The sequence below is a fragment of the Primulina eburnea genome, chromosome 14 (genome assembly GCF_022965805.1).
Source record: "Primulina eburnea isolate SZY01 chromosome 14, ASM2296580v1, whole genome shotgun sequence".
NCBI lineage: Eukaryota > Viridiplantae > Streptophyta > Magnoliopsida > Lamiales > Gesneriaceae > Primulina > Primulina eburnea.
The window spans coordinates 19,003,595-19,026,601 of NC_133114.1; the positions used below are offsets into that span (position 1 = coordinate 19,003,595).

General features: G+C 36.0%; 1 protein-coding gene across 5 annotated transcripts; it reads left to right on the forward strand.

Moving 5' to 3' along the window:
* The first annotated feature begins 1,154 nt into the window (after positions 1-1,154).
* LOC140813071 (gamma-tubulin complex component 2-like) lies at positions 1,155-17,204 on the forward strand. Of its 5 annotated transcripts, none has more exons than XM_073171487.1 (22): positions 1,155-1,336; positions 1,430-1,458; positions 2,574-2,711; positions 3,789-3,834; positions 4,349-4,483; positions 4,596-4,727; positions 5,753-5,836; positions 5,922-6,020; positions 6,155-6,246; positions 7,015-7,087; positions 7,158-7,310; positions 7,379-7,498; positions 7,592-7,645; positions 8,067-8,150; positions 8,281-8,355; positions 8,443-8,565; positions 14,161-14,286; positions 14,367-14,474; positions 14,588-14,650; positions 16,037-16,111; positions 16,592-16,779; positions 16,866-17,204. In XM_073171487.1, the coding sequence occupies exons 3-22, from the start codon at positions 2,674-2,676 to the stop codon at positions 16,987-16,989; spliced, it is 1,992 nt and encodes a 663-aa protein (XP_073027588.1). In that variant the 5' UTR covers positions 1,155-1,336; positions 1,430-1,458; positions 2,574-2,673; the 3' UTR covers positions 16,990-17,204. The 5 variants fall into 5 exon arrangements, with proteins under 5 accessions (XP_073027588.1, XP_073027590.1, XP_073027591.1 ...); XM_073171489.1 differs by having other exon boundaries at positions 2,614-2,711; XM_073171490.1 differs by lacking the exon at positions 2,574-2,711.
* The last annotated feature ends 5,803 nt before the right edge of the window (positions 17,205-23,007 follow it).

Consider the following 23,007-nt stretch of genomic DNA (forward strand, 5'->3'; position numbering starts at 1 on the left):
GAAAAATGAAACAGAAATCGAATTCTCTTGTTTAAATTTTTTATCAAAACATACATAGTGAATTTGAAAATAAAAAAAATAAATTATATTCATCCAAAAACAATTCGAATTATTTAAAATCTAAACATATCACCTTCTCGGCTACTTTTATATTCCATTCATTTGAAATTATTTTCTTCTTATTTTTAGCTTATCTATACTAATTAAATTAACATAATGAATTCTAAAATTTCTTAAATTAAGTAAGAACCAATTTTATATCATTGATTCACTTTTGAGATGAGATCCAAAAAAATATTTGACCAGAGATATTTATGTGCTAAATTAAGAGATTTTAGAATTTCATGTCAAGTTTAATAAAGAACAATAGTTGGTTTGAAAACAATTTTCACTGTCAATCTTTTCTAGACCACAAACAAAATCTGAATTCATATGACGTATGAAATGCAAGCAAAAAATACAATTTCAAATTAAAAACTACCGAACTTTACTCAAAATTCTTCTTCTAATGGTTTCCCTCCTCCATACCAAAATTTACAACCATCTTGTATCACGAAAGACTAATTTAGTTCCATTCACTTTTGCCTACATTTTCTGCTATAGCTAGTTTGTTTTATATCATCTCATGAGTTTGTTCGTACCATATTATAAATGTTACCAGAAACGTGAAGAACTTTCTATGTGGGCATACTAACAAGCTAGGTCGCCTTACCTCCTTAAACAAAGTTACTTTTTTAAAACTACGTGTGAGCAATTTGAGAGTATTCAACATGAGCTAACTATTTCGATAAAATATACTTTCCTCCGTCAAAACTCATTTAGGTTTGTGCGTGTTTTCACACATATTAAGAAAATATTTGAAACTGTAAATTTTATAAAGCAAATTTTCATCTTGCCTTACTTAATGAAGATTTTAATTTGTATAAGTAGTTAATAACATTAATTTAATAGGGATAAAATGGTAAAATAATTGGAAAAAGTACACTAAATATGAAAATTAAACTATATATTTTGGGATAAATGGAAAAAGAAATATAACCTTGAGAGGGACGAAGAAAATAATATAAAAATGACAAATAATATTATATTTTTACAATTGATGATACAATTGAATTTAAAATTTAAAAATATGAGACCCACTCACTCCATGAGCAAATTTTCTTTGATAAATGCGATTTTTTATTCTTTTTCCCAGACGATTCGACCCATTTGATTTGATTTGATTTATTGGTAGGTTCTCTCAAACGATATTGATTTGTTGAATCCGCCGGCTGAGCTTGAAAAGAGGAAGCATAAGCTCAAGCGTCTGTTCCAATCCCCAAATTCATTCTTCATGGTACCACGATTAAACCTATTTTTTTCCTGTTTTTATTATTGATTAATTTTCGCATCTTTTATTTATTGAATGATTTTTTCTTTCCTATTGTAGGATGTGAAGTGTCAGGGTTGCTTTAACATGTAAGATCATTTTTTTTCTGCACCCAAACAAGGGAATTCCTGAATTTTTTCTTTCCCAGATATTACTTGATTTCATGAATGAAAGATAAAATTTTGGGATCTCATCTGTGTGGTTTCGTTCGTGTCTCTTGCTCCAATTATTAAATATTTTTGAATCAAATGTTTTATGCTGGTATAAATTTTTTGTCTTAACCAAATAATTTATAAACAATTTATGCCAGGAGTTTTATGGATGTAGGACGTTGTAGGGTGTGAAATAAATAAAAGAAACTCCAGCGTTTCTTTTAATACATAACTAAATATATAAGTTCAAAACATATTAAACTTCAATTCTAAAACTAGAAAAACATAATCTAAAATTCATATTCAACTTCTTCATCAAGATCGAGTCCATCTTCTTCATTTGAAATTGCATAGCGCTCGACATCATTCTCCTCTTCACTTTCTTCATCAAAGTCGAATTCATCATCTTCAGTCTACGACGTGAGGTAAGTCCGGCGGCCTGACAACCCAATGTCCGGCAAGCCACTAGCAACAAAAGAGGAGAGACAGTGGAGAATGGTAGGGTTTACGTCAAGGTTGATTAGGAGAAATGGAGAAGATTTAATTAGAAGACGATAAGAAACGTTGATTTCATATATTATTGGGCCTAAAAATTGTGCAAAATGGCCCTAAAAAAATCTTGCATTATTTTGAAAAAATGTCCTACAGCTTTTCTTTCCTATAGCGACGCTATCGCCTCAAACGCTATTGCGTTGATAGTGATGATAGCGCTCGCTATCTCGAAGTGTAGTGCATGTAGCGCCCTGTAGCCATGGGGCTTCGCTTCGCCTCGTTACGTATGTATTAGTTGTCAAATGGGTAAAAGTTGTAGATATCAAATTACATGTTTCTTGTCCAGGAACTTCTCAGCAGAACAGTATAGCCGAAAAGAAACAAATGGGTAAAAGTTTTCTTCCTTTTCAATAGTGACATGAAGCAATTGTTGTCTTTTGACATCCACAGATCAAAGGGTGTTCCTGCTTCTCTAAAATTTAGAAGCCCATCGTTGTTTAGTCAGAGCTGATATTGGGTGTTTGAATTTTTTTCTCCCTTTTCATTCACAAATTTTTCAGTTTGTTTTTCATTCATGATAATGTGATGATAAATGCCAAGGCTGTGAATCAATGTGATGATTTGAGAGCGCCATAAAGAAAGTTTCCGGAGTTCAGTTTGATGGAGATCAAACTAGAACATTGGTGGAAGGATTGCAGGTTGAGTTCAGGTTCTTGCTTCAGTCATTGTGTTTTGTTTTGTGGACACACAAATACTGTCTCTGATGCGATGAGAATATTTTAGAAAGGATGAAAACGGAAGCTCTATTTTATTTATGATCAGTTTTACAATATAAATACAAATGTAAATTCTACAAGAAAGGAAAATGCTTGACTACAGCAATCAATCGAAACAATCAGTATACAAAAATCATGGGTTCAAGACTAATGCTTGATTGTTGGACAATTAGCAGTGTGGTGTATCCTTGAGCTAATTAGGTTCTTAATATGCTTCTTGATAAGATACGATTGCTCATAGGTATGTACTTCGAAGATGTTTAAAAATACAAAGAAAAACAATTTATTTCCTGGATCTCTTAATGCTACTTCTAACACTTGCATTTTAATATTTTTCAATAGAGAGAATTCAAATTGATACAATTGCAATATTAATTTGCCAAATTGTAGATACTAAAATTTATAATGATTGAATTGAGAAAAATTAATTTATTTTGCTGTAAGAATTAAAATCTCAATTCTACTATGTGAAATCAAATGTAGTAATATTTATAATGGTGAAAGTGTAAAACTGTATTTTATCATTTAGTTATAATGTCAATCTTAATCAATCAAACTAAATAAATTATTATGTACCGATATTATTCCACATCCTATTTAATTTCTTTAACAATACATTATAATTTATCCATATTTAATCTTATCACTCAAAAGTAAATCCAACCTAAAAGCAGAAATCTGGCCTCCACTTGTAAAAATGGGAGTCTTCTCTCATTCCTATACAGTATTTTAAGTGAGTGTGACATACACAAAGCATTTTCAAATCTCCAAGAATTGTTGTTGGATTAGAGTAAGAGTATCTTTGTTATTTATTCTACAGCGTGCAAGATGTTTTTCATCCACATAATCAATAAAATTCAATGTTGTTTCATATTATTTCATTCACAATCTGAACAAGACAAACAAAATTTGTTTTTCTTAAAGTTTGTTAGCCCAATAATTTTTATCAAGTATCTTTATATAATAATTTTGATGATGACTATGCATTATTTTGTGCAGTCCTGGAATGGACAAACCTATAGGTTGCTACCATGTTGCAGTTCAGGTCAGTGTTTTGGGTGGTCAGCCCCTTCACGCCCACAGTATCTCTTTCCTATAATATGTTAGAGAAAAATGTAATTTTGTCTCAAATTTTGGAAAGATTTAAAATTATGTTTCACAACCTACCATCTTATTTCTGGGCTCTGGCTCCATCCGCAAGTTCAGGTGACACCAAAATAAGCTTTGTCTTCTTGAAAGTGTTTCAGTCACTAGTCAGTACTAATACACACTTAAGGTACTATATGATCCCATTTAAGCAAAATTGGCTCAATTGAGACTTGTATATGTGGTTAAAATGAATCCATTGTAGATGATGACTTTTGCATTGAGTTGGTGATGTGTCCATGTTTTTGTTCCCAATTGTAGTGGTCTGTGAAAGAACATGTTGCCATTTAGGATTTTTGTAGCTTAAGCTATAGAGTTTGACACTAACATGGAAAAGAACGAATTATGTTTAAACCTAATAATCTCTAGCCTTTGATAAAAGATTAGTATGTCGTGTTCATTATATTTTGCAGGAATTGATTGTTATTGATGATTTGCTCTACGCTTTAGTTGGTATCGAGGGCCGGTATACTTCAATCCGCAGAGTTCTTGGGAAGGATGATAACATAACTTTCCAAGTTGATGCATCTTTGGATTTGGCACTTCAGGTAAGCATATTTCCTAAAGGCTTTTGTGTTCGGTCTAAAAGGAATGAGTTTACCTTTTTCTCATAAATATCAGTCACTTGGATTGTTTTTGACATAACACAAATAATTTCAGGAATCTGCAAAACGGATATTCCCTCTGTGTGAGAGCTACTTACTAATCAATCAGTTTGTTGAATCGAGGTCCCAGTTCAAGTCTGGTCTTGTAAATCATGCATTTGCAGCTGCACTCAGATCACTGCTTCTTGTAGGCCATTTAATGTTTTGTTGTCCTGTATAATGTTTTCTGTGTCACTCTTTTGTTCTTTCAATTCCACAATGCTCCATGTCTCTGGTGGGAAGATAATACTGTGCAATAATCCTATATTTGATTAGCATAGCTGTAAGCAAGCATAGGACAGTTGGCATCTTAGTATGTGTGAAAATGTGTGCCGTGGAGAAATTGCAATAGAATACTCTCTACCTAGTACCTGCTATTAGTGGATTGCACGATTATCAATCAAATATAAAGATATATGTTACTTGTGGGTCTTAATAAAATTTAACTATCACTAAGTTGATTTTGAAGAAAGGAAGGGATGTCAACTGTCCACTAGCACACCCAACTTTTTTTTTTTACTTTTGGTTTTCATTCTCATGTCTCAACCACTAAGCCCACCACACACTGTCTGTCACCCGCCACCTGCATATGTAGATGTAGTAGATGGTGCATATGTAGATGATTTGGAAGATTATTTATGTTTATTCTAGTACATGTTCTAATGATGGATTTGCATGTATATATTTATTTGCACATTATGTATATGATATTATATTGTATGAAACTTCTTTGTGCTTAAAAATTATTTAATTCCACATCTTACATAAAAAATGATGACTATTTGTGATTATATTGAATGATTATATATGATTATCGATAAAAAATTATTTAAAAAAATTCAACCGCCTAGGCACCGCCTGGGCACCGCTTAGGCGGCCAAGGCGGTAGGCGGTCACCGACCGCCCCGCCACCGCCTCCCGCCATTTACAACCTTGTCCATGACAACCATTTTGGTCTCAATTCCATCGAGAGTACATAAGATTGTGTACTGTTTCTATACTTATGCTTGTAACATAAGTTTGTTGAGTGCAATATTGTGCCAAGCTAAATCAAACCTAATTCTCACCTTTTCCTTTATCGTGCTCAACTTGTAGGAGAAGTGGAGATAACTGACTTGGTATTTATGTCTGGATTATTATGAAAAAGAATTATTATCTTCAATGTGTATTTAGGATTACCAAGCTATGGTGGCTCAGCTTGAACATCAATTTCGATTAGGAAAACTTTCTATTCAAGGATTCTGGTTTTATTGCCAGGTTTGATTGGAAAACTTTATATATTTTTTATGTCACCTTTTATAATTGAGGAATTTATTTGATCTTTGTTTCTAAAATCTCACAGCCGATGATGGGGTCAATGCAAGCTTTATCCATAGTGATAAAAAAGTCTACAGCTAATAATTTTATTGGTTCCACAGTTCTTAACCTCTTGCAAGGTCAGGTATGACATTATGCATGTGAAACATACTTGAAGGTTATTCTAGATTAAAAGTTGTAGTTTATGATTTACATTTGCTGGGCTAAGTTTATTAGCGACGTTGTCTGTCATATTTGCTGGATAACTTTTCCTTTCAGGCCAAGGCCATGGCCGGTGACCATGTAGTGAGGTCTTTGTTGGAAATGATGTCCCATAGTGCAAGCCAAGCATATCTTGGTATTTTAGAAAGGTACTATTAGTTGATGCCTTATGGTTGCATACAGTAGGGTTTCGTAGTAGTTTAACAGTGTCAAATTTGTCATATGCTGAAAAACTCAACGGGCCAAAAATTAGTTGTAGCAAGGTGTAGGAAAATGCATTTTGCGCTCGAACCTGAAGAAAGCTAACCAGCGAGTTTATCAAATAAGCCTCTACTCAGAGTGCCCACATTATTTCTTCAATAATTTTATTAGCACCTGGTTCGACTGTGCTCAAATTTTCAATCATTTTGTGGTTTAGATAGAAGTATGGAATGATTTTATTCCCTTCTCGATAATTTTTGTTGTCTCTCCTTAAAGTACTCTGACCTTAAAAATTCGATTGTTCCCTTCCCATTAAAGTTTCCCCTTTAAATTTTCACTTAGCACCGAAAGAATCCAATTTATCATCTTAAATTTTGCATTTCAGACCTCTAAAAATTTTGAATTGCCCTCTCTAGCATTGTTTTTTTGTACTAATTAAATATACAAACAGTATCTTGGTTCCACTGCAGCTTTGGGCTTCTCTGTCAGAAGCATTGTGAATTTTTTCCTGAGCATACCTTCAAAGTAATGAATTGTTTTATGTTGTAACAACACATTTGTCCTGATAAGAAGTTTTAACTTCAGCTTGAGAGACTGTGTGTCAGCACAGAGCGAGTATGGTAATATGCAGATTCGTGATGGAGTGCCGTTTCTCTCTTTTTGCACTTATCTTTCTTCAATTGTGTTCAACATACTACTGAATTGAACCATTACAGGTGGGTCTACGAGGGAGTGATTAACGATCCATATGGTGAATTTTTCATCGCTGAGAATAAGTCTTTCCAAAAGGTTTTTTCCATTTAAAAATCAATGCTCCCGGACTTGGCTTTTAGGAACCATCTGATCTCACTTTTAACAGGAAAGTCTCGCGCTAGATTATGATGCTAAGTATTGGCAACAACACTACAGCCTGAAAGATGACATACCTAGTTTCCTTGCAAATGCTGCTGAAACAATTTTGACAACTGGAAAATATTTAAATGCAATGACAGAATGTGGGCATAATATTCAGGTTAATATCTTGAACTTGTGGGTCTATGATTACTGTCTTCAATCTTCCAGTCAGATTGGTTTGAACAGGTTCCTGTAGCCGAAGATTCAAAGTTAACAAGTGTAGGGTCTAATCATCTTTATCTCGAGTGCATTAAAGCTGCTTATGATTTTGCTAGCGGGGAATTATTAAATCTAATTAAAGAAAAGGTCTGCTCAAACCACACCTTCCATATCCTCATTTTATCGCTTTTCCTTGCCTTAAATTCCTTTTTTGACAAATATTAATTGTCTTGTTGGCAGCATGACTTAATGGGAAAACTGAGATCGATCAAACACTATATTCTTCTTGATCAGGTATAGCTGGTTTTTGCATTTACAGTAATTCATGTTTCAATTTAGATTCAGATTTAGGAGTCGTGTGTGTGTATGATTGATGAGTTATTGAGATGTAATAAGAAATAAACCAATCCTAAGAAAATGTTTCACCCATGGATCATTTAGGTCAATTATGCGGGTCAATTTTGGGGTCTACAGGTGATAAAAGGATGCAAAGTACTTTCTATTTGCCTGTTCAGGACAGCAGAAATATTGATTTTTCTGCAAGCTGTGATAAGAAACTATATGTTTCTTTGCCTGCGGAATAGAATGTTTCTTCCAGTTATCACATGCGATTTATATTTTCCAGTGGCTTTCGTTGTGGGATTATAGTTAAAACATCAGAGGTTCATTGAGTCGATAAAATAGTTTTTTCATACTTTGTTAACCAAACTTGCAGGGTGATTTTTTGGTTCACTTCATGGATATAGCTTGGGAGGAGCTCATGAAAAAGCCTGATGATATTTCTACAGAGAAGCTACAGGTGTGTTGGCAAATAAATATTTTGTGCATTGGAAAAGTAAAGACTAAATTTTTGATAACAATTATTTTATGAAAAACAATTTGTTGAATCCAATAATAGTAGGGTATGACTTTATTGCTGTTGTATTCAGTCACTCTTGGATCTTGCATTGCGATCCACAGCTGCTGTGGCAGATTCATACCACGAGGACTTAACATGTTGTGTGGTGAGTTCTAATAGCTATACCTGTGTGGTATGGAACTGTGTCTGCGCCAAGTGCTTTAGGAAGTTCTTTAATTTAATTTACTTCCAGGAAACAACCACGCTATTGAAGCGGTTGAGTGTACTCAGAGATCTTCAAATCGACCAGATTGCCAGTGACCTAGAAGAACCTGTGAGCATAACAGGCTTGGAAACATTTGCCTTGAGTTTTAAGGTCGACATTCATTTGCAGCTCTTTCTTTGTTCTTTATGTTTTTTTCTCTAGGTCCCAGTAAAATTAACTTCAAATGTTTCAATCCAGTATGCAAGATATATTTGTTTTGAGCTTCATTAATGAGGTGCCTAGAAGCGTGAATAAATTCCCATTTGTAGTAAAAAGCATGAAATTTTCCGGTGTTCCTTTTGTGGTATACATTTTGTTGCTTTTAGTTCTTCATTTATCTTTGTCACTACTTCTGTTAAAATAATAAATAGGTAACTTAGATGTTGTAAATGGTATGCAAACAAAATTCAGCTAAGTTTCCACACCTCTTAATCAAATACAAAATTAAGTTTTGGTTTATTTATTAGATGGTCCAAGGTGATTTAACCAGTTTACCAATCAGGCAGTTTGCTAAGTGTTAAATATTGGATACGTATTTTAATTCTTAGATAGAGACTTGTCTTTCTTTTGAATTTAAAATAAGATCGTATTTAGATTAAGTGATAGGGTAGGGCTTCTATAAATCAGACAGTAACTTTTCATTTTATATAATTGAATGAGAAGAGTATTTCTTCCAATGTTTCAGTAAATGACATAATATCATAGCGCATAAAAAGCACATAAAAGCCCGTACCTAAAGGGGTGTATTGGTTCTAGGTTTTTAATAACTTTTATGTAGTTTAAAAGTCTAGAGATATTCAATCTGGACTTTAATATATTCTATAAATGTTAGTTGTATTCAATGTAAACTTTTGTAAAATTTTAAAAAGTCATGTGATATTCAAACTTGACTTTTAAAACTCTGCAAAAGTCTATATGTATTCAAAATGTCAATAGACTTTAAACGACTCCATTCATAAAAAAGTTTACAAATGTCAATAAAAGTCATGTAAAATAAATGTACAAGATTCTGTGAAAATCTTTAAAAATCAGTGAGATTCTGCAAAAGTGTGTAGAAATTTACCAACTCCACAAAAGTCTGTTATTTAAAAAAAGTCAGCAAATCTCTGCAACGAATACACCCCTCTAAATACGGCATGTCGACTTCTTCTTCCTTAGATGCTCATCGTCATTGTCGGTGCCGAATTTAATCGCCGAGAACACTTCTCTCCCCATCCCCAATCATAAATTTAACGGGACAAATTACCTTCAATGGTCTCAGTCCTTCATGATGTTCATCTGTGACAAAGGCAAAGATGAACTCCTTTCGGGTGAATCGAAGCGTCCAGAATCCTCTGATTGAAAATTCAAGGCGTGGAATGCTGGAAATGATATGGTCATGTCTTGGTTAATTAATTCCATGGCCACTAAAATCAGCGAAATTTCTTACTCTATAATTCAGCAAAAGAAATATGGGATGCAGCAAGGGATACCTACTCTTCCCGGGAAAATACGTCCGAAATCCTTGAAATTGAAAGCCTTCTTCATGTTCTGCTACAAGGCGATAACACCGTCGCTGGCTATTTTAATAACCTCACTCGTTTTTGGCAACAATTGGATATGTTTGAAGTTTTTGACTGGATGTGCGCAGAAAATGACAGGCGTTACGGAGACATCGTCGAGAAGAAAAGAATCTTTAAATTTCTTTCGGGCCTCCATAATTATCTTGATGATGTGTGGGAAGCTGCTTTTTGGGCCTAAAGCCCCTTCCAATATTCGGGATTTCTTCTCCGAGGTTCGACAAGAAGAGCCGCCGCAATTTGATGTTGGTCCCATCTCCTTCAATCGCATTTGCTGATGGTTCGGCCATTATATCTTATCGCTCAGCTTCCTCTCAGTCAATTGATCAAACAGCGTGATCAATTCTCTGCCAACCACCAACTCCAGTGGAAAATCAACACGACACGGACGACTTTGGTGTGAAAAGTGCAAGAAACCTAATCATAATTTAGAAACTTGTTGGAGAATCCATTGCAAACCGGCAGCTTGGAAGCTTTTGCGAGAAAGACATGCTAAGTCCAATGCAACTGAGAGTTCTTCCTCTCTCCGCCTTTTACTGTGGCTCAAATGGAGATTCTTCAAAAGCTACTCAATCAGGTAAAGGTTCATAACCCACCAAATCCATCTCTTATTGGCACGGGAACAGCAGCCCAAAGAGATGAATTTTCTACTGCTTTTTAATTCCCAGCAAGATCTGTCCACTTCATGGATCATTGACTCCGGCGCATTGGACCATATGACTGGAAATATTTCACTTTTTCGCTCCTGTGTTCCCTGTCAAAATATGCACACAGTCCGAATAGCGAGTGAATCTTGCTCAAAGGAGTTGTCTCAAAATATTTGTTTGAAATGGGTCTTGTTTGATCCTGTTTTAACATGTAACTTACTTTCAGCAAGTAATTTCAATGCTGATATGAGGTGCAGAACTAAATTCTTGGTTGACTCGCGTGTTTTAGGATTTGGCTTTGGAGAGGACGTTGGCAATGCTGATCTTTGTGCAGGCCTGTATCTTTTCAAGATGAGGGATCCTCCGAGAAGTATGACATTGAACCCATCTAGTTCTCGACTTCATCATTCATTTCTGTTAGTAAAGTTAGTGAGATTTTGCTTTGGCATTAACGCATAGACCATCACAATTTCTTGTACTTAGAAAATTTTTCCTTTCGTGTTCAATAATAAAAATTCCTAGTCTCTGGATTGTGATATCCGCCAGTTCTCTAAACATACAAGAAATACGTTCAAATCACAACCTTATAAACCATCTAGACCTTTCTCACTTGTTCATAGTGACATCTGAGGTCCTTCACATGTCAAAAGTATCATTGGGTCTTGTTGGTTTCTATTGTTTGTAGATGACCATACGCGTCTCTCTTGGGTATTTCTAATGAAGGATAAGACCGAAACATCCCTAATCTTTAATCAATTTAACCTAATGATTCAAACCCAATTTTCCACCAAGACTCAAGTTCTCCGAATTGATCGAGCTAGAGATAGGAATCATTCATCATAGTTCCTGCGTTGAGACCCCTCAAAAAATGGTGTCTCTGAAAGAAAGAACTGCCACTTACTTGAAGTGATTCGTTCTCCTTATTCACAAATAATGTCCCACGTCATTTTGGGGGTGATTCTATCATAACTGCAACTTATCTTGTCAATCGAATGTCTTCTCTTGTCATTAACTAGAAATTCCAATCCAAGCCCTTCTTGAATTTTACCCAAATACACACCTACTCCACAACCTCCCACTTAAGATCTTTGGATGTTCCATCTTGTTCACATCATTCCCAACATAGCGACAAACTTCATCCACGGTCTATCAAATGCATTTTTCTGGGTTATTTTCCAAACCAAAAAAGCTACAAGTGTTATTCCTCAACGAGGAAATTCTATATTTCAATGGATTTAACCTTATTTGAAACTGATCCATTTTATCTCAACTTCTCGATTCAGGGAGAGAATATAAGTAATCTCAACATTGGGAGCCTATAACTCCAGCCAAACCTTCTCTTGAACCATTACCCGATGCTCCTACAAATCCAAAGTCAACCTTGAGGCTGAACCAACCCTTCTTGTTATGTTGCCCCAAGTCTACTCACGCAGGATGCAACCTCAGCTTGAGAGCAAACAGAACCCTGTGCAGAGGATCAGCTAGGCTATAGCCCGTCTCGCTGCCAGATTCCCTGGAAAATGATCAAGGTGATTAGATGACACTTCTTTTAACTCATCTACAATTGAGCATAATGACCTTGTTGATAGGCTTATTCCATTAAGAAAAGAAGTCAGATTTTGTACACAACATCCTCTTTGCAATTTTGTTCCCTTTGATCATTTATCACTTGTATATATAGTTTTTGTGTCGAATTTAGATCAGGTTCAGATTCCATCAAATATCAGAGAAGCCATCCAAGACCCAAATTGAAAGCTGCAGCATTTGTTGAAATAAGGGCACTAGAAAAGAATAATACTTGGCAAATCACCGAACTTCCGCCTGGGAAAAAGACAGTGGGATGCAAGTGGCTTTTCACTATGAAATACAAGGCGAATGGGAGTATTGAACGATTTAAACCACGTCTGGTAGCTAAAGGATACACGCAAGAATACAGGATTGATTATCAAGAGACATTTGCTCTTGTGGCTAGGCTCAACACTGTGCGAATACTTATGTCGATTGCTGCTAATTTAGATTAGACGCTATATCAGTTTGACGTCAAGAATGCGTTCTTGAATGGAAACCTTGAAGAAGAAGTTTACATGGGTATTCCTTCGGCGTTTGAATCAGGAACGATTGTCGACAAGGTATGCATGCTAAGAAAATCACTTGATGGCCTTAAAAAATCACCTCGGGCTTGGTTTTGCAGATTCACCAATGTTCTGAAGGAAGATAGGTACCAACAATGTCATTTTGATCATACACTCTTTGTCAAGCACACAACAGATGGAAAGATCATTGCTATCATCATATATGTTGACGATATCGTTCTCACTAGAAATTATGAGAAATAAATTATTGATGTGAAGTCGTTGCTCTCTAAACAATTTGAGGGACACTTGAAATTTTTTCTCGGGAATCTCAATCTCCCAAAGGAAATATGTTCTAGACCCCTTGAAAGAGATGTGTATGTTGGGGTTAAAACTAGCTGATACACCTATGGATCCAAACATCAAGGTAGGAATGAGAAAAGATAGTCCGCCGGTTGATAAAGGAAGATTTCAAAAATTAGTGGGCAAGCTAATATATTTATCTCATAGGCGTCTTGATATTGAATTTGTTGTGAGTGTTATCAGTCAGTTTATGGATAGTCCAAATGAGGAACGCATGGAAGCTGTGTATCGAAGAGATACCTGAAAAAAACGCCAGGGAAGGGATTAATCTTTAGAAAAACCTCCACCAGGAATATCAAAGTTTATAGCGATGCGGATTGGGCTGTCTCTCCAAGTGATAGATGTTCTACCTCGGGTTACTGCTCCTTTGTGTGGGGGAAATCTAGTAATCTGGCGAAGCAAAAAACAATCTGTAGTGGCATGCAGTAGTGCATAAGCAGAATTTAAAGCTTTAGCTCATGGAATCTGTAAAGGAATGTGGATTGAAAGACTACTCGGTGGACTACAACTGTAAGGCTATTAGTAGGTGAAATTAATGTGCGATAACCAAGCGACAATCAGTATCACCAAAAATCCAGTTAATATTTCATAAGCAAGAAGATTGGAAGGAAGATTGTGCACCTTAGCTACATTCCTAAGCTATTGCAATGGGCAGACATCTTAACAAAGGACACTTTTTCGAGCTAATTTTGAAGAATTTTTTTCCAAGCTGATCATGATAAACATATATTGTCCAGCTTGAGGGGGAGTTTAAATATCGGATAAGTATTTTAATTCTTAGATAGGGATTTATCTTTCTTTTGAATTTAAAATAAGATTGTATTTAGATTAAGTGATACGACAGGGCTTTTATAAATCAGTATGTAACTTTTCATTTTAGATTAATTGAATGAGAAGAATATTCTTCCAATGTTTCTTTATCTCAGTAAACCACACGATTGAAGCTTATAAAAATGCTTTAATTTATCAATGAAACAAAATTATGTAAGTTTTTAAATTTCTGTTGATTGTCTATTAAATTCTGTTCCGTTATAATGTTATGGAATTTTATCTTCTCTGGTTCAGGTTTGTTGGCCATTGTCGCTGGTGATCTCAAGAAAAGATTTAACAAAATATCAGCTCATATTTCGCTTTCTCTTTCACTGCAAACATGTGAATCGACAGCTTTGTGGGTCATGGCAACTACATCAAGTATGATGCTTGAATACCATGTGACTGTCTCATTAATCACTTACTCCCGTCAAGGAACTTATCTGAGATGTGTATTGTAGGGTCTTCGCAGACTTGACATGCAAGGGATAGCAATTTCTGTCTCATCTTTGTTGTGCCGTAATATGCTTAAATTTATCAATAGCCTTCTACATTATTTGACATCCGAGGCACATCACTCAACCCTCTGTTTTTTCTTTTAAAAAAAATATTTTAACATGCTGGCAGCTCACACGATTCCTGCTGGAAATTCTAAGTATTTTATCTTCTTTTTTTCTTTCAGGTTCTTGAGCCAAATTGGCATGTGATGCATAATAAACTTCAAACTGCAAAGAGTATTGATGAGGTAGGTGGATATTCTTGATTATCATACCTTTATTGAAACATCTACTACTCGTTTTTCTTTAAAATATATTAGAATTTTTTTTTGTACTTTCGGTCCTATATATATAAATATCAATTTTGCAACTTTTTTAAAATAAATTCACCAATTTACCATTTAAAAATCCAAAAGAACATAAATCCAAACGTAAAATCGTAAATCGTCATCAAACCTAAACTAGCAATAGTTCAAAATATCTTAACTAACAATCCTCTCCAAAACCTTTCAAAATCATATAAATCATAAATAAAATCTCAAAGTACTAAATAATTTATAATCGTAACCTTAAACTTAATGTGCAAAAAACTAACGACGGTCCTCAGCTTATGTGTACCTTAAGCCCAGCTAGTTCAATCCTTCCCTAGCCCTTGTCCAGCCCTTAGCCGCGACTCATGTGACCCCTAACACGCTGTAAAATCGTCCTTCCGAGTTACCCTACCATGGCAGCCCCTTTGTGCATCATTAAAACAAGTTTGGAACCACAAAATCATGAGTTATATGCATGAGTATCCATAAAAACGAAAATGCATCAAGTTTATCATGTTTTTGCATGCAAACATCAATCAAGCATATATTATGGTGTGAAGGATGAGAATAAGGGATTAAGGCGTGCTTTTGCGTATTTTATGCCCGAAAAACAAGTTGAGATGCGAAGAACGTCGACGAACGAAGGACCCTGCTGATTTTTCTCTTCAAAACCATGGCTTCCTCCTCAAAGTTTGTGTTGTGTGTGCTTGGTGCTGAAGGGAGAGTTCTTGTGTGTGGTGTGCGTGAGTTTAAGGTTTTGGGGTAGGGTTTAGGGCTTTTTATTTGTTAATTAAATCATGTGTGCAAGTTTAGGCCCATCAACGTGGTATAATAGGTCCAATAAGCCCATTAGTTAATATTTAAAATATTTTGTTTAGAAAAGGTTGTGAAAATATTAGTCGAGTTCTCGAAAAGTTCATATTTTCGTCGAAAATCGAATATCGTTTAAAAATACGACTCGGCGTATAAAATTACCTCAAAACACCTCATTTTCGCAAATACCATATAAAATACACCATCACATTAAATAATTAAAAATAATTACCGTTCCTCGACCGCGTCTCGAATAACTTTTAAAACACTGTTTTTATGCATTCATGTAGAAGATACATTCTAACCATATAAACATATCTAACATAATTAATTTATCCAATTAATATCATTTAATTAGCTATTTCCTATTTTTCCTATTGCATGCAGTTGGATTACGATGTCGCTTTTTGGACCTTACACTTATATTTTAACTTTTTAATTTCTTTAGCCCTGTGGAATTTTTTGAACTAGTTCTGATGCATTTCTATCTCTTCAAATTCTACGATCCAGGTTATAGAGTACCATGATTTTTTTCTGGATAAGTGTTTGCGAGAATGCTTGCTCCTTTCTCCTATTCTTCTCCAGGTATGCTACCTATTTCATTATTGGTATATATTGCCTTTGTGAATTACTTATTACAATTATCGGATACGGCCCTGTTTTTCTGTATCAGGAAAATCATACATCTTTCTGCTCTACATATTGTGTGCAGATTGCTGAACAGTATCTTTCTTGTTTGACAAATTATTTTTAAATGGTAGCCTTTTGAGGAACATGTTTTTCGGAAGCCACTTACCATTGAGTAAAACATGTTTAAAGAAACAAAGCCGATCTCTAGAAATCGTATCTATGTTTTTTTTGTTGGTGCCAAGTAATTAACTTCCATTAGTAAAGTAGCAACGCATGCTATATATTTAAATAATATTTATTTATTTTGTGTTTTAGTATATGTGTAATTTTTTCCTAGCTTGTGAATAGCATTCCTTGATCTAATATTACAATTTGATTTGATGAGGATGCTACTCTAAATCTCCTTCTCTCAATGACTGACTGCCTTCATTGCAGAAGCTGGAGAAAATGAAAATGATGTGCCTTCAGTATGCAGCAGCAGCTCCACGATTGATTACTTATTCAGTTGACACTCCCAAAACGGATGCGCTTGATATAGAAAAATATGAGAAATTGAAGCTAAGGACTCAATCTCAGGCGCAGAAAGTGGTGTCTGATAATGCAACAATAATTGAATCTATTCTGTATGTTGTCGGATAATTTTCCCTGAACCGCTATGTCTCTTTACGTGCATGTTATGTGACATTGTTGTTCAATGCATGATCTGCAGGAAGTTTGAAAAGGAATTCTCAGCTGAGCTTCAGAGCTTAGGACCAATATTGAGCAGCAGCTCTAGTGCAGAGCCGTATTTAACCCATCTTGCGCAGTGGCTTCTTGGTGTTGGAAGAGATTAAGAATTGACTTTGTAGTATAGCTTGGGAGTAACCAAATTAGATCGCATACATGATGTTTTCCATGTTCTCCTAAATTTAAGTGTCTTTTTTTCTTTAAATGCAAAACTCTGTACTGCTGAGCCTGCCAGCTTTGTAACATCTTATGTTTTGCCCTTGTAGGCTCTGTTAACATGGTAACTGAAAGGTGATTGTTTAACATAAAAATATTGTGTTAAGAGGGACTGTGTTTCAAAAGTAAGTGTTGTGTTTTGTGCTGTAACACCTAGCATAACATGTAACATAATAATCCAACACAAAAAATTTACGTAAATATATCAAGTACACAGAGAATTATGTACAAGTGATATTTGTGCGGTGTGTCAAGACAAGATTTGTTAGAAAATATTTTCAGTTACACAAAAACAATGTTAGTGAATAATGAAAAATTAACTTTTTAAACACAACAAAGGAAGTATATCTAAAATATCTATCATAAAATAATCAAACTAATGATACACATTCTATGAAGTCGAAATTTTGTTCAAAGCAATTCTCAACCAACATTACAATGAATTTTAGTGGTTAAGCTATTTTAATATTCCACGACAATACCACAAAAAAACTTGTCATTCTTCAATATATCTTATTTAACCTAAAGATTATTCTTTGAGTATATACTACAAAACATGAAAACTAGAATTTCATTAGGAAATTAACACTTTTAAATAAAAAATATCATATTTAGAGATTATATAAATCTTATCATAATAACATTAGTCTAGAAAGTCAAAACTCATGTAAAAAAAAAATATATAATTTAAGAGACATATCTTCTTTTCAATCTCCCTCTTTTTGCCTATACAGACAAAACACGCAAAAATATTAATTCACACAATTCCCCCTGAGTTAGACTCCCCCTGATAACAAACATGTTAAATGTTGTTAGAGGTGTTGCAACAAGAGTTGAGAACATCCATCATTCATTAAATGACAAAAACATAAAGAAACAAAATATCAATGCGTTGGAAAGATAAGACGATGATCTACAAATCATCTTCCAAAGTAAAAGTCTGAATCGACGTTTAAGATGTTGATAAATGACAATAAAACTACTGGTTCTGCACAAACTGAAATCAGCTATGCTGAGTTCAGCATACCAGCTGAAACTGAACTGAACCGAACCAGTTGTACTGAACCAGACCAGCTGAAGACCAGTTGAACTGAACCAGACCAGCTGAAGACCAGTTGAACTGAAGCAGACCAACTGAACCAGCAGCTGACCAGCTGAACTGAACTGAACCAGCAGTTGACCACCTGAACTGAACCAGCTGCTGACCAGTTGAACTGAATGACCAGTTGAGTTGACAAGTCGAGAAAATTTCCAGCAAGACGAATTTGACTGTTGCAATTCCAGAAAAAGTACAGAAACTTTTCAAATGGTCATATTCTTGTGTCTAACGTATATATCATTGTTGGAGCTTATAAATACAATATATTGAAGATCAAACAAGAGCTTTTGAAGGGATTCAAAGCATTGGAAGTTAGAATAAAGAAATCAGCTAGTTGAGAGCACAAGTCCTTGTGTGAGGATACATTTGAGATGTACACTGTAAAGGATAAATTCCTCACACACAATCACTCACACATATACAAGAGAATTGAGCATCAAAGTTTAGTTGAGTGAGTCTTCACACAAAGACGTAAAAGATTGTGTTGTAGTCTTTGCATATGAGACATTAAACAATATGCTGATTGTGAGGTGTTGCCTACAATCTTGAGTGCTAGGAGTTCAGTTTAGGGAGTGGATAAGTCCTAGATGGATGGGTTTGTACAAGTAGTTGTATAAATCAAAGCCTTCTAGTGAATCCTTCCCAAGGGGAAGAAGGGATGACGTAGGTGCATTTGAAGTCTCCGAACATCCAGAAACAAATTCTTGTCTATTTGTTTATTACATTTACTTATCATTTTCATAGTTTTAAAGATGCATTGTGGAAGTATTTTATGTGTTCTTCAAATACCAAAATAATACATACCAAGTGTTTGATAAAATGCTTCGACCCAAAAATATTTTTACTCATTCAACTTGCATATTGATAGAAATTTTTGATGATTTGGGCTGGAAAAAATATTTAGAACCTTGGAATATCTTGGGTTATAACATTATAAGAGATGTTAATCAATGGTATTATAAGATGAATCGATATTAGGCTGGAAAATCTAAGTGTCAGTAGGCGTGTTTGGGATTTTAAAGTTGAAATTTGATAGGTTAACGAATATTTTTGGTATAAAATAAGGAAAGTAATATACGATAAGGGTGGTCATCCATTCTTTTTATATTGAGAATTATAAGAAAAGTTGAAATTCGAGGTTATAGTAACCTAGCACTAAGTCATCATGGGTTTTTTTAAGTTGCGATTTGCAAATAAGGATTTAGAAGAAAATTTAATTAGGATCAAGGAGACGTAAGGACATTATAGAACTTAAGTTCTATCAGAGTAACGCAGCGGAAGCGTTGATTTTTGGGATACTAGAACTAAGTCTAAACTTTTGATTATTAAGGATAAGTGAATTTCGAGGACCAAATTCAATTTAAGAGGGAAGATTGTAACGCTTCGAAAATTTAAGGTCCACACGAACCACATGCGCAAGTTATTAAATTCCTTGTGTATTTCAATTAATTGTTTTACTTGCATAATCTAATTATGTTGCGCATTTTGACATGTTTAAAATATATTTTTCTACATGGTTGCATTAAAATGTATTTTTAAAGGTGATTCGAGTTGCGATCGAAGAACGGAGATCGATGGCTGAAAATTAGAAAATGTTTTTATTAAATAATTGTTTTTAATTATTTAAAATATGGGTGATGTTTTTTTTTTTTATTTTTGAAAATAAGGGGTTTTGAGGTGATTTTATATTCCGGAACATAAATTTTATCGATGTTGGTTTTTCAACAAAAATACGAACGTTTTGGCAACTCGACTAATAAATTCACAAAATTATTTAAACAAAATTATTTTTAATATTTTAATTAAACACTAATGGGCTTAATTAACTTTTTTAATGGGCTTAAACTTAAGTAGTGATTAATTAAACTATATAAAATGCAAAACCCTCCCCAAAACCCCATATTTCCCACGCCCCACTCTCCTATCAACCTACAATTCTCTCCATCACAATTCGCGGCACACACAACATATTTGGAAGAGAAAGTTTCGAAAATTACAAGAGGAATTCAAGCCTAGGTTTTTCGTCGTCGTTCTTCGATTCGTCAACTTAAAATCGTGCGTTAAAAATGCAAAGGCACGTCATATTCTTTATTTCAAACATCTATCACACCATAGTATTTTATTTAATTGAATTTTTCATGAACCTCCCATGTTTCAGTAGTTTCGGCTGATTGAAAAGAGAAATTTGTGAGCTTGTGAAAAGGGATGGAGGAAAGACAAAGCGTCCTTTGATTTCTTATTCTCTATTTATTTATTCATTTGCTTAGTTCTCATCCCCGATGAGAATACTAGATTCATTAAAGGTATCTAATATAGATTCACAAAGTGGTGTAATGCGCATATATATATATATATATATATATATATATATATATATATATATATATATATATATATATGTGTGTGTGTGTGTGTGTGTAACAGAATTAATATAATTTACAATCGTTATTGATTTCGGTGTTGTATTTGTATTGATATAATAATAATAATAATAATAATAATAATAATAATAATAGTATATAAATATATAACAGAATTAATATACATTTACAATCCTTATTGATGTTTAGTGTCGTATTTGTATCGATAGAATATTTTATAAGACTGTAATATGATTCAATTTTGTGAGTTTAATATCTCAAATCATTTTGTAGGTAAAAAATATTACTTTCATTCTAAGTATGATCCAGCTATACTCGTCTGATGAATATAGAGATGTAAGACTTACTCATAAATTTATTGGTTTTGTTTGATTAAATCTGTATTACAATGAATTTATTTTCTCAATTTTTTTTTTAAATCACTACAGTATAAAGTTATTTCAAATATATCATTCAAATATTTCCTTAAATCTAAATTGACATTTTTTTTTTACTATAAATGCTAAGGCGTCGCCTAGCAGAGAAGTTAGAGGGTGAGGATGAAGAATTTTTATTTTCTTGCTAAGGCCTCACCTAGCAGAAGAGCAGAGTTAGAGAGGTGCAGAATTTTTATTTTTCTGCTAAGGCATCGCCTAGCAGAGGAGCAGAGTTAGAGAGGTGGAGAATTTTTATTTTCTTGCTAAGGCGTCGCCTAGTAGAGGAGTTAGAGGGTGAAGGTGGAGAATTTTTATTTTTCTGCTAAGGCCCGGCTTAGCAGAGGTGTTACGAGATGATGAGGTGAGAGTTTTATTTTTCTGCTAAGGCATCACCTAATAGTGGAGTTAGAGGGTGAGGAGGTTGAAGTTTTATTTTTCTTGCTAAGGAATATTTTAGCAGAGGAGTCAAGGACCTGGGTAGGTGGAAACTATTTCCCTTCAAAAGCTTAGTAGAGGACCTTGAAGATGAGAGCGACGAGAGCATACTGTGTTAGAAAAATTTATTTCGTTTGTCGTTAACTAACAATGTTTGCCGCTACAAAAATTACGGAGATCGACCTGCCCGGTCAGGTCGCGGTGATCGACCTGATCGGCCAGGTCGCGGGGATCGACCTGCCTGCTCAAGTCATGGGGGCTTGGGGGCAACACCCCCAAAAGCTCTTCAGGAACCAAGGGATGCGGGCGAAGGGACAGTGCGAGGCGAGAGTGCGGGCTGGGTGTGCGTGGCAGAGGCGAGGGGCGAGCGTGGCGCTGGGGTTGCTAGGGCGAGCGTGGCACGGGGCTGGGCGAGGAGGCGAGCGTGTGCAAGGGGCGAGGGCAGGTGCACGCGGAGGTGGGGGCGAAGCTTGAGAGAGGCGTTGGCAGGCGAGGGGGCGAAGGGCTGGCGAGGAGACGAGGGCGGCGTGGCTATGCGAGGAGGCGACCGGCTGGGCAGGGGCGAGGCGAGCGTGTGCTAGTACCACGGGGCTGGGCGAGGAGGCGAGCGTGTGCGAGAGGCGAGGGCAGGTGCACGCGGATGCGGGGGCGAAGCTTGAGCGAGGCGCTGGCAGGCGAGGGGGCGAAGCTTGAGCGAGGAGACGAGGGCGGCGTGGCTAGGCGAGGAGGCGAGCGCGTGCGAGGGACGAAGGGCTGGCAAGGAGGCGAGGGCGGTGTGGCTAGGCGACGAGGCGAGCGGCTGGGTAGGGGCGAGGCGACCGTGTGTAAGGGGCGAGAGCAGGAGCACGTGGAGGTGGGGGCGAATCTTGGACGAGGTCGAGTGTGTGGGCGGGGGTGAAGCTTGGGCGAGGCGAGCGTGTGGGCTTGGGCGAGCTCGGCTGGGCAGGGAGACGGCAAGGCAAGCGGTCGTGAGGGCTCGGCGGCGTCGGGCGAGCTCACGAGCGCAGATGTAGAGAGAGAAGGTGGGCTGCGATGGTGGAGCGTATGTGAAGTGCAGAGGAAATTATGTAGGGGAGAAGTGAAATTGAAATGAGGAGACGACTGCTATTTTTAGGGGAGATCAGACCAAGTCTTTCCCTTCGCCGTAGGATTGCGACTTGATTTGTTTACAAATTTTTGGAGACTGACAGATGGCAGGGAAAAAATGCACAACTCACACCCGGTAACCCGAGGACAACACAACTAATCGAACTTCGAACCTGCGATTCAGTTCGACTCATGAGGGAGAGACTGGTGATACCCCAGGAATGGGCCCACTACCCCTGGTCCATCCCCAGCCCAAATGGAAGACATGCCCATATAGGGCCTAGGTATTCTCCTATAAATACCAGGTTTGAATGTTCAGTTGATACATTCATTATATTGTTTTCAGCAGCGCCCTTAGCTGCTCCCCCCATATATCATCAGTCATTGACTTGAGCGTCGGAGGGTCGGAGGGGCTACGCCAGGACACCCTCCTGGCCTCCTTCTAACGATCCTATTTGTGATTCCAGGCCCAGGGTAATTTCAAAACCTGCG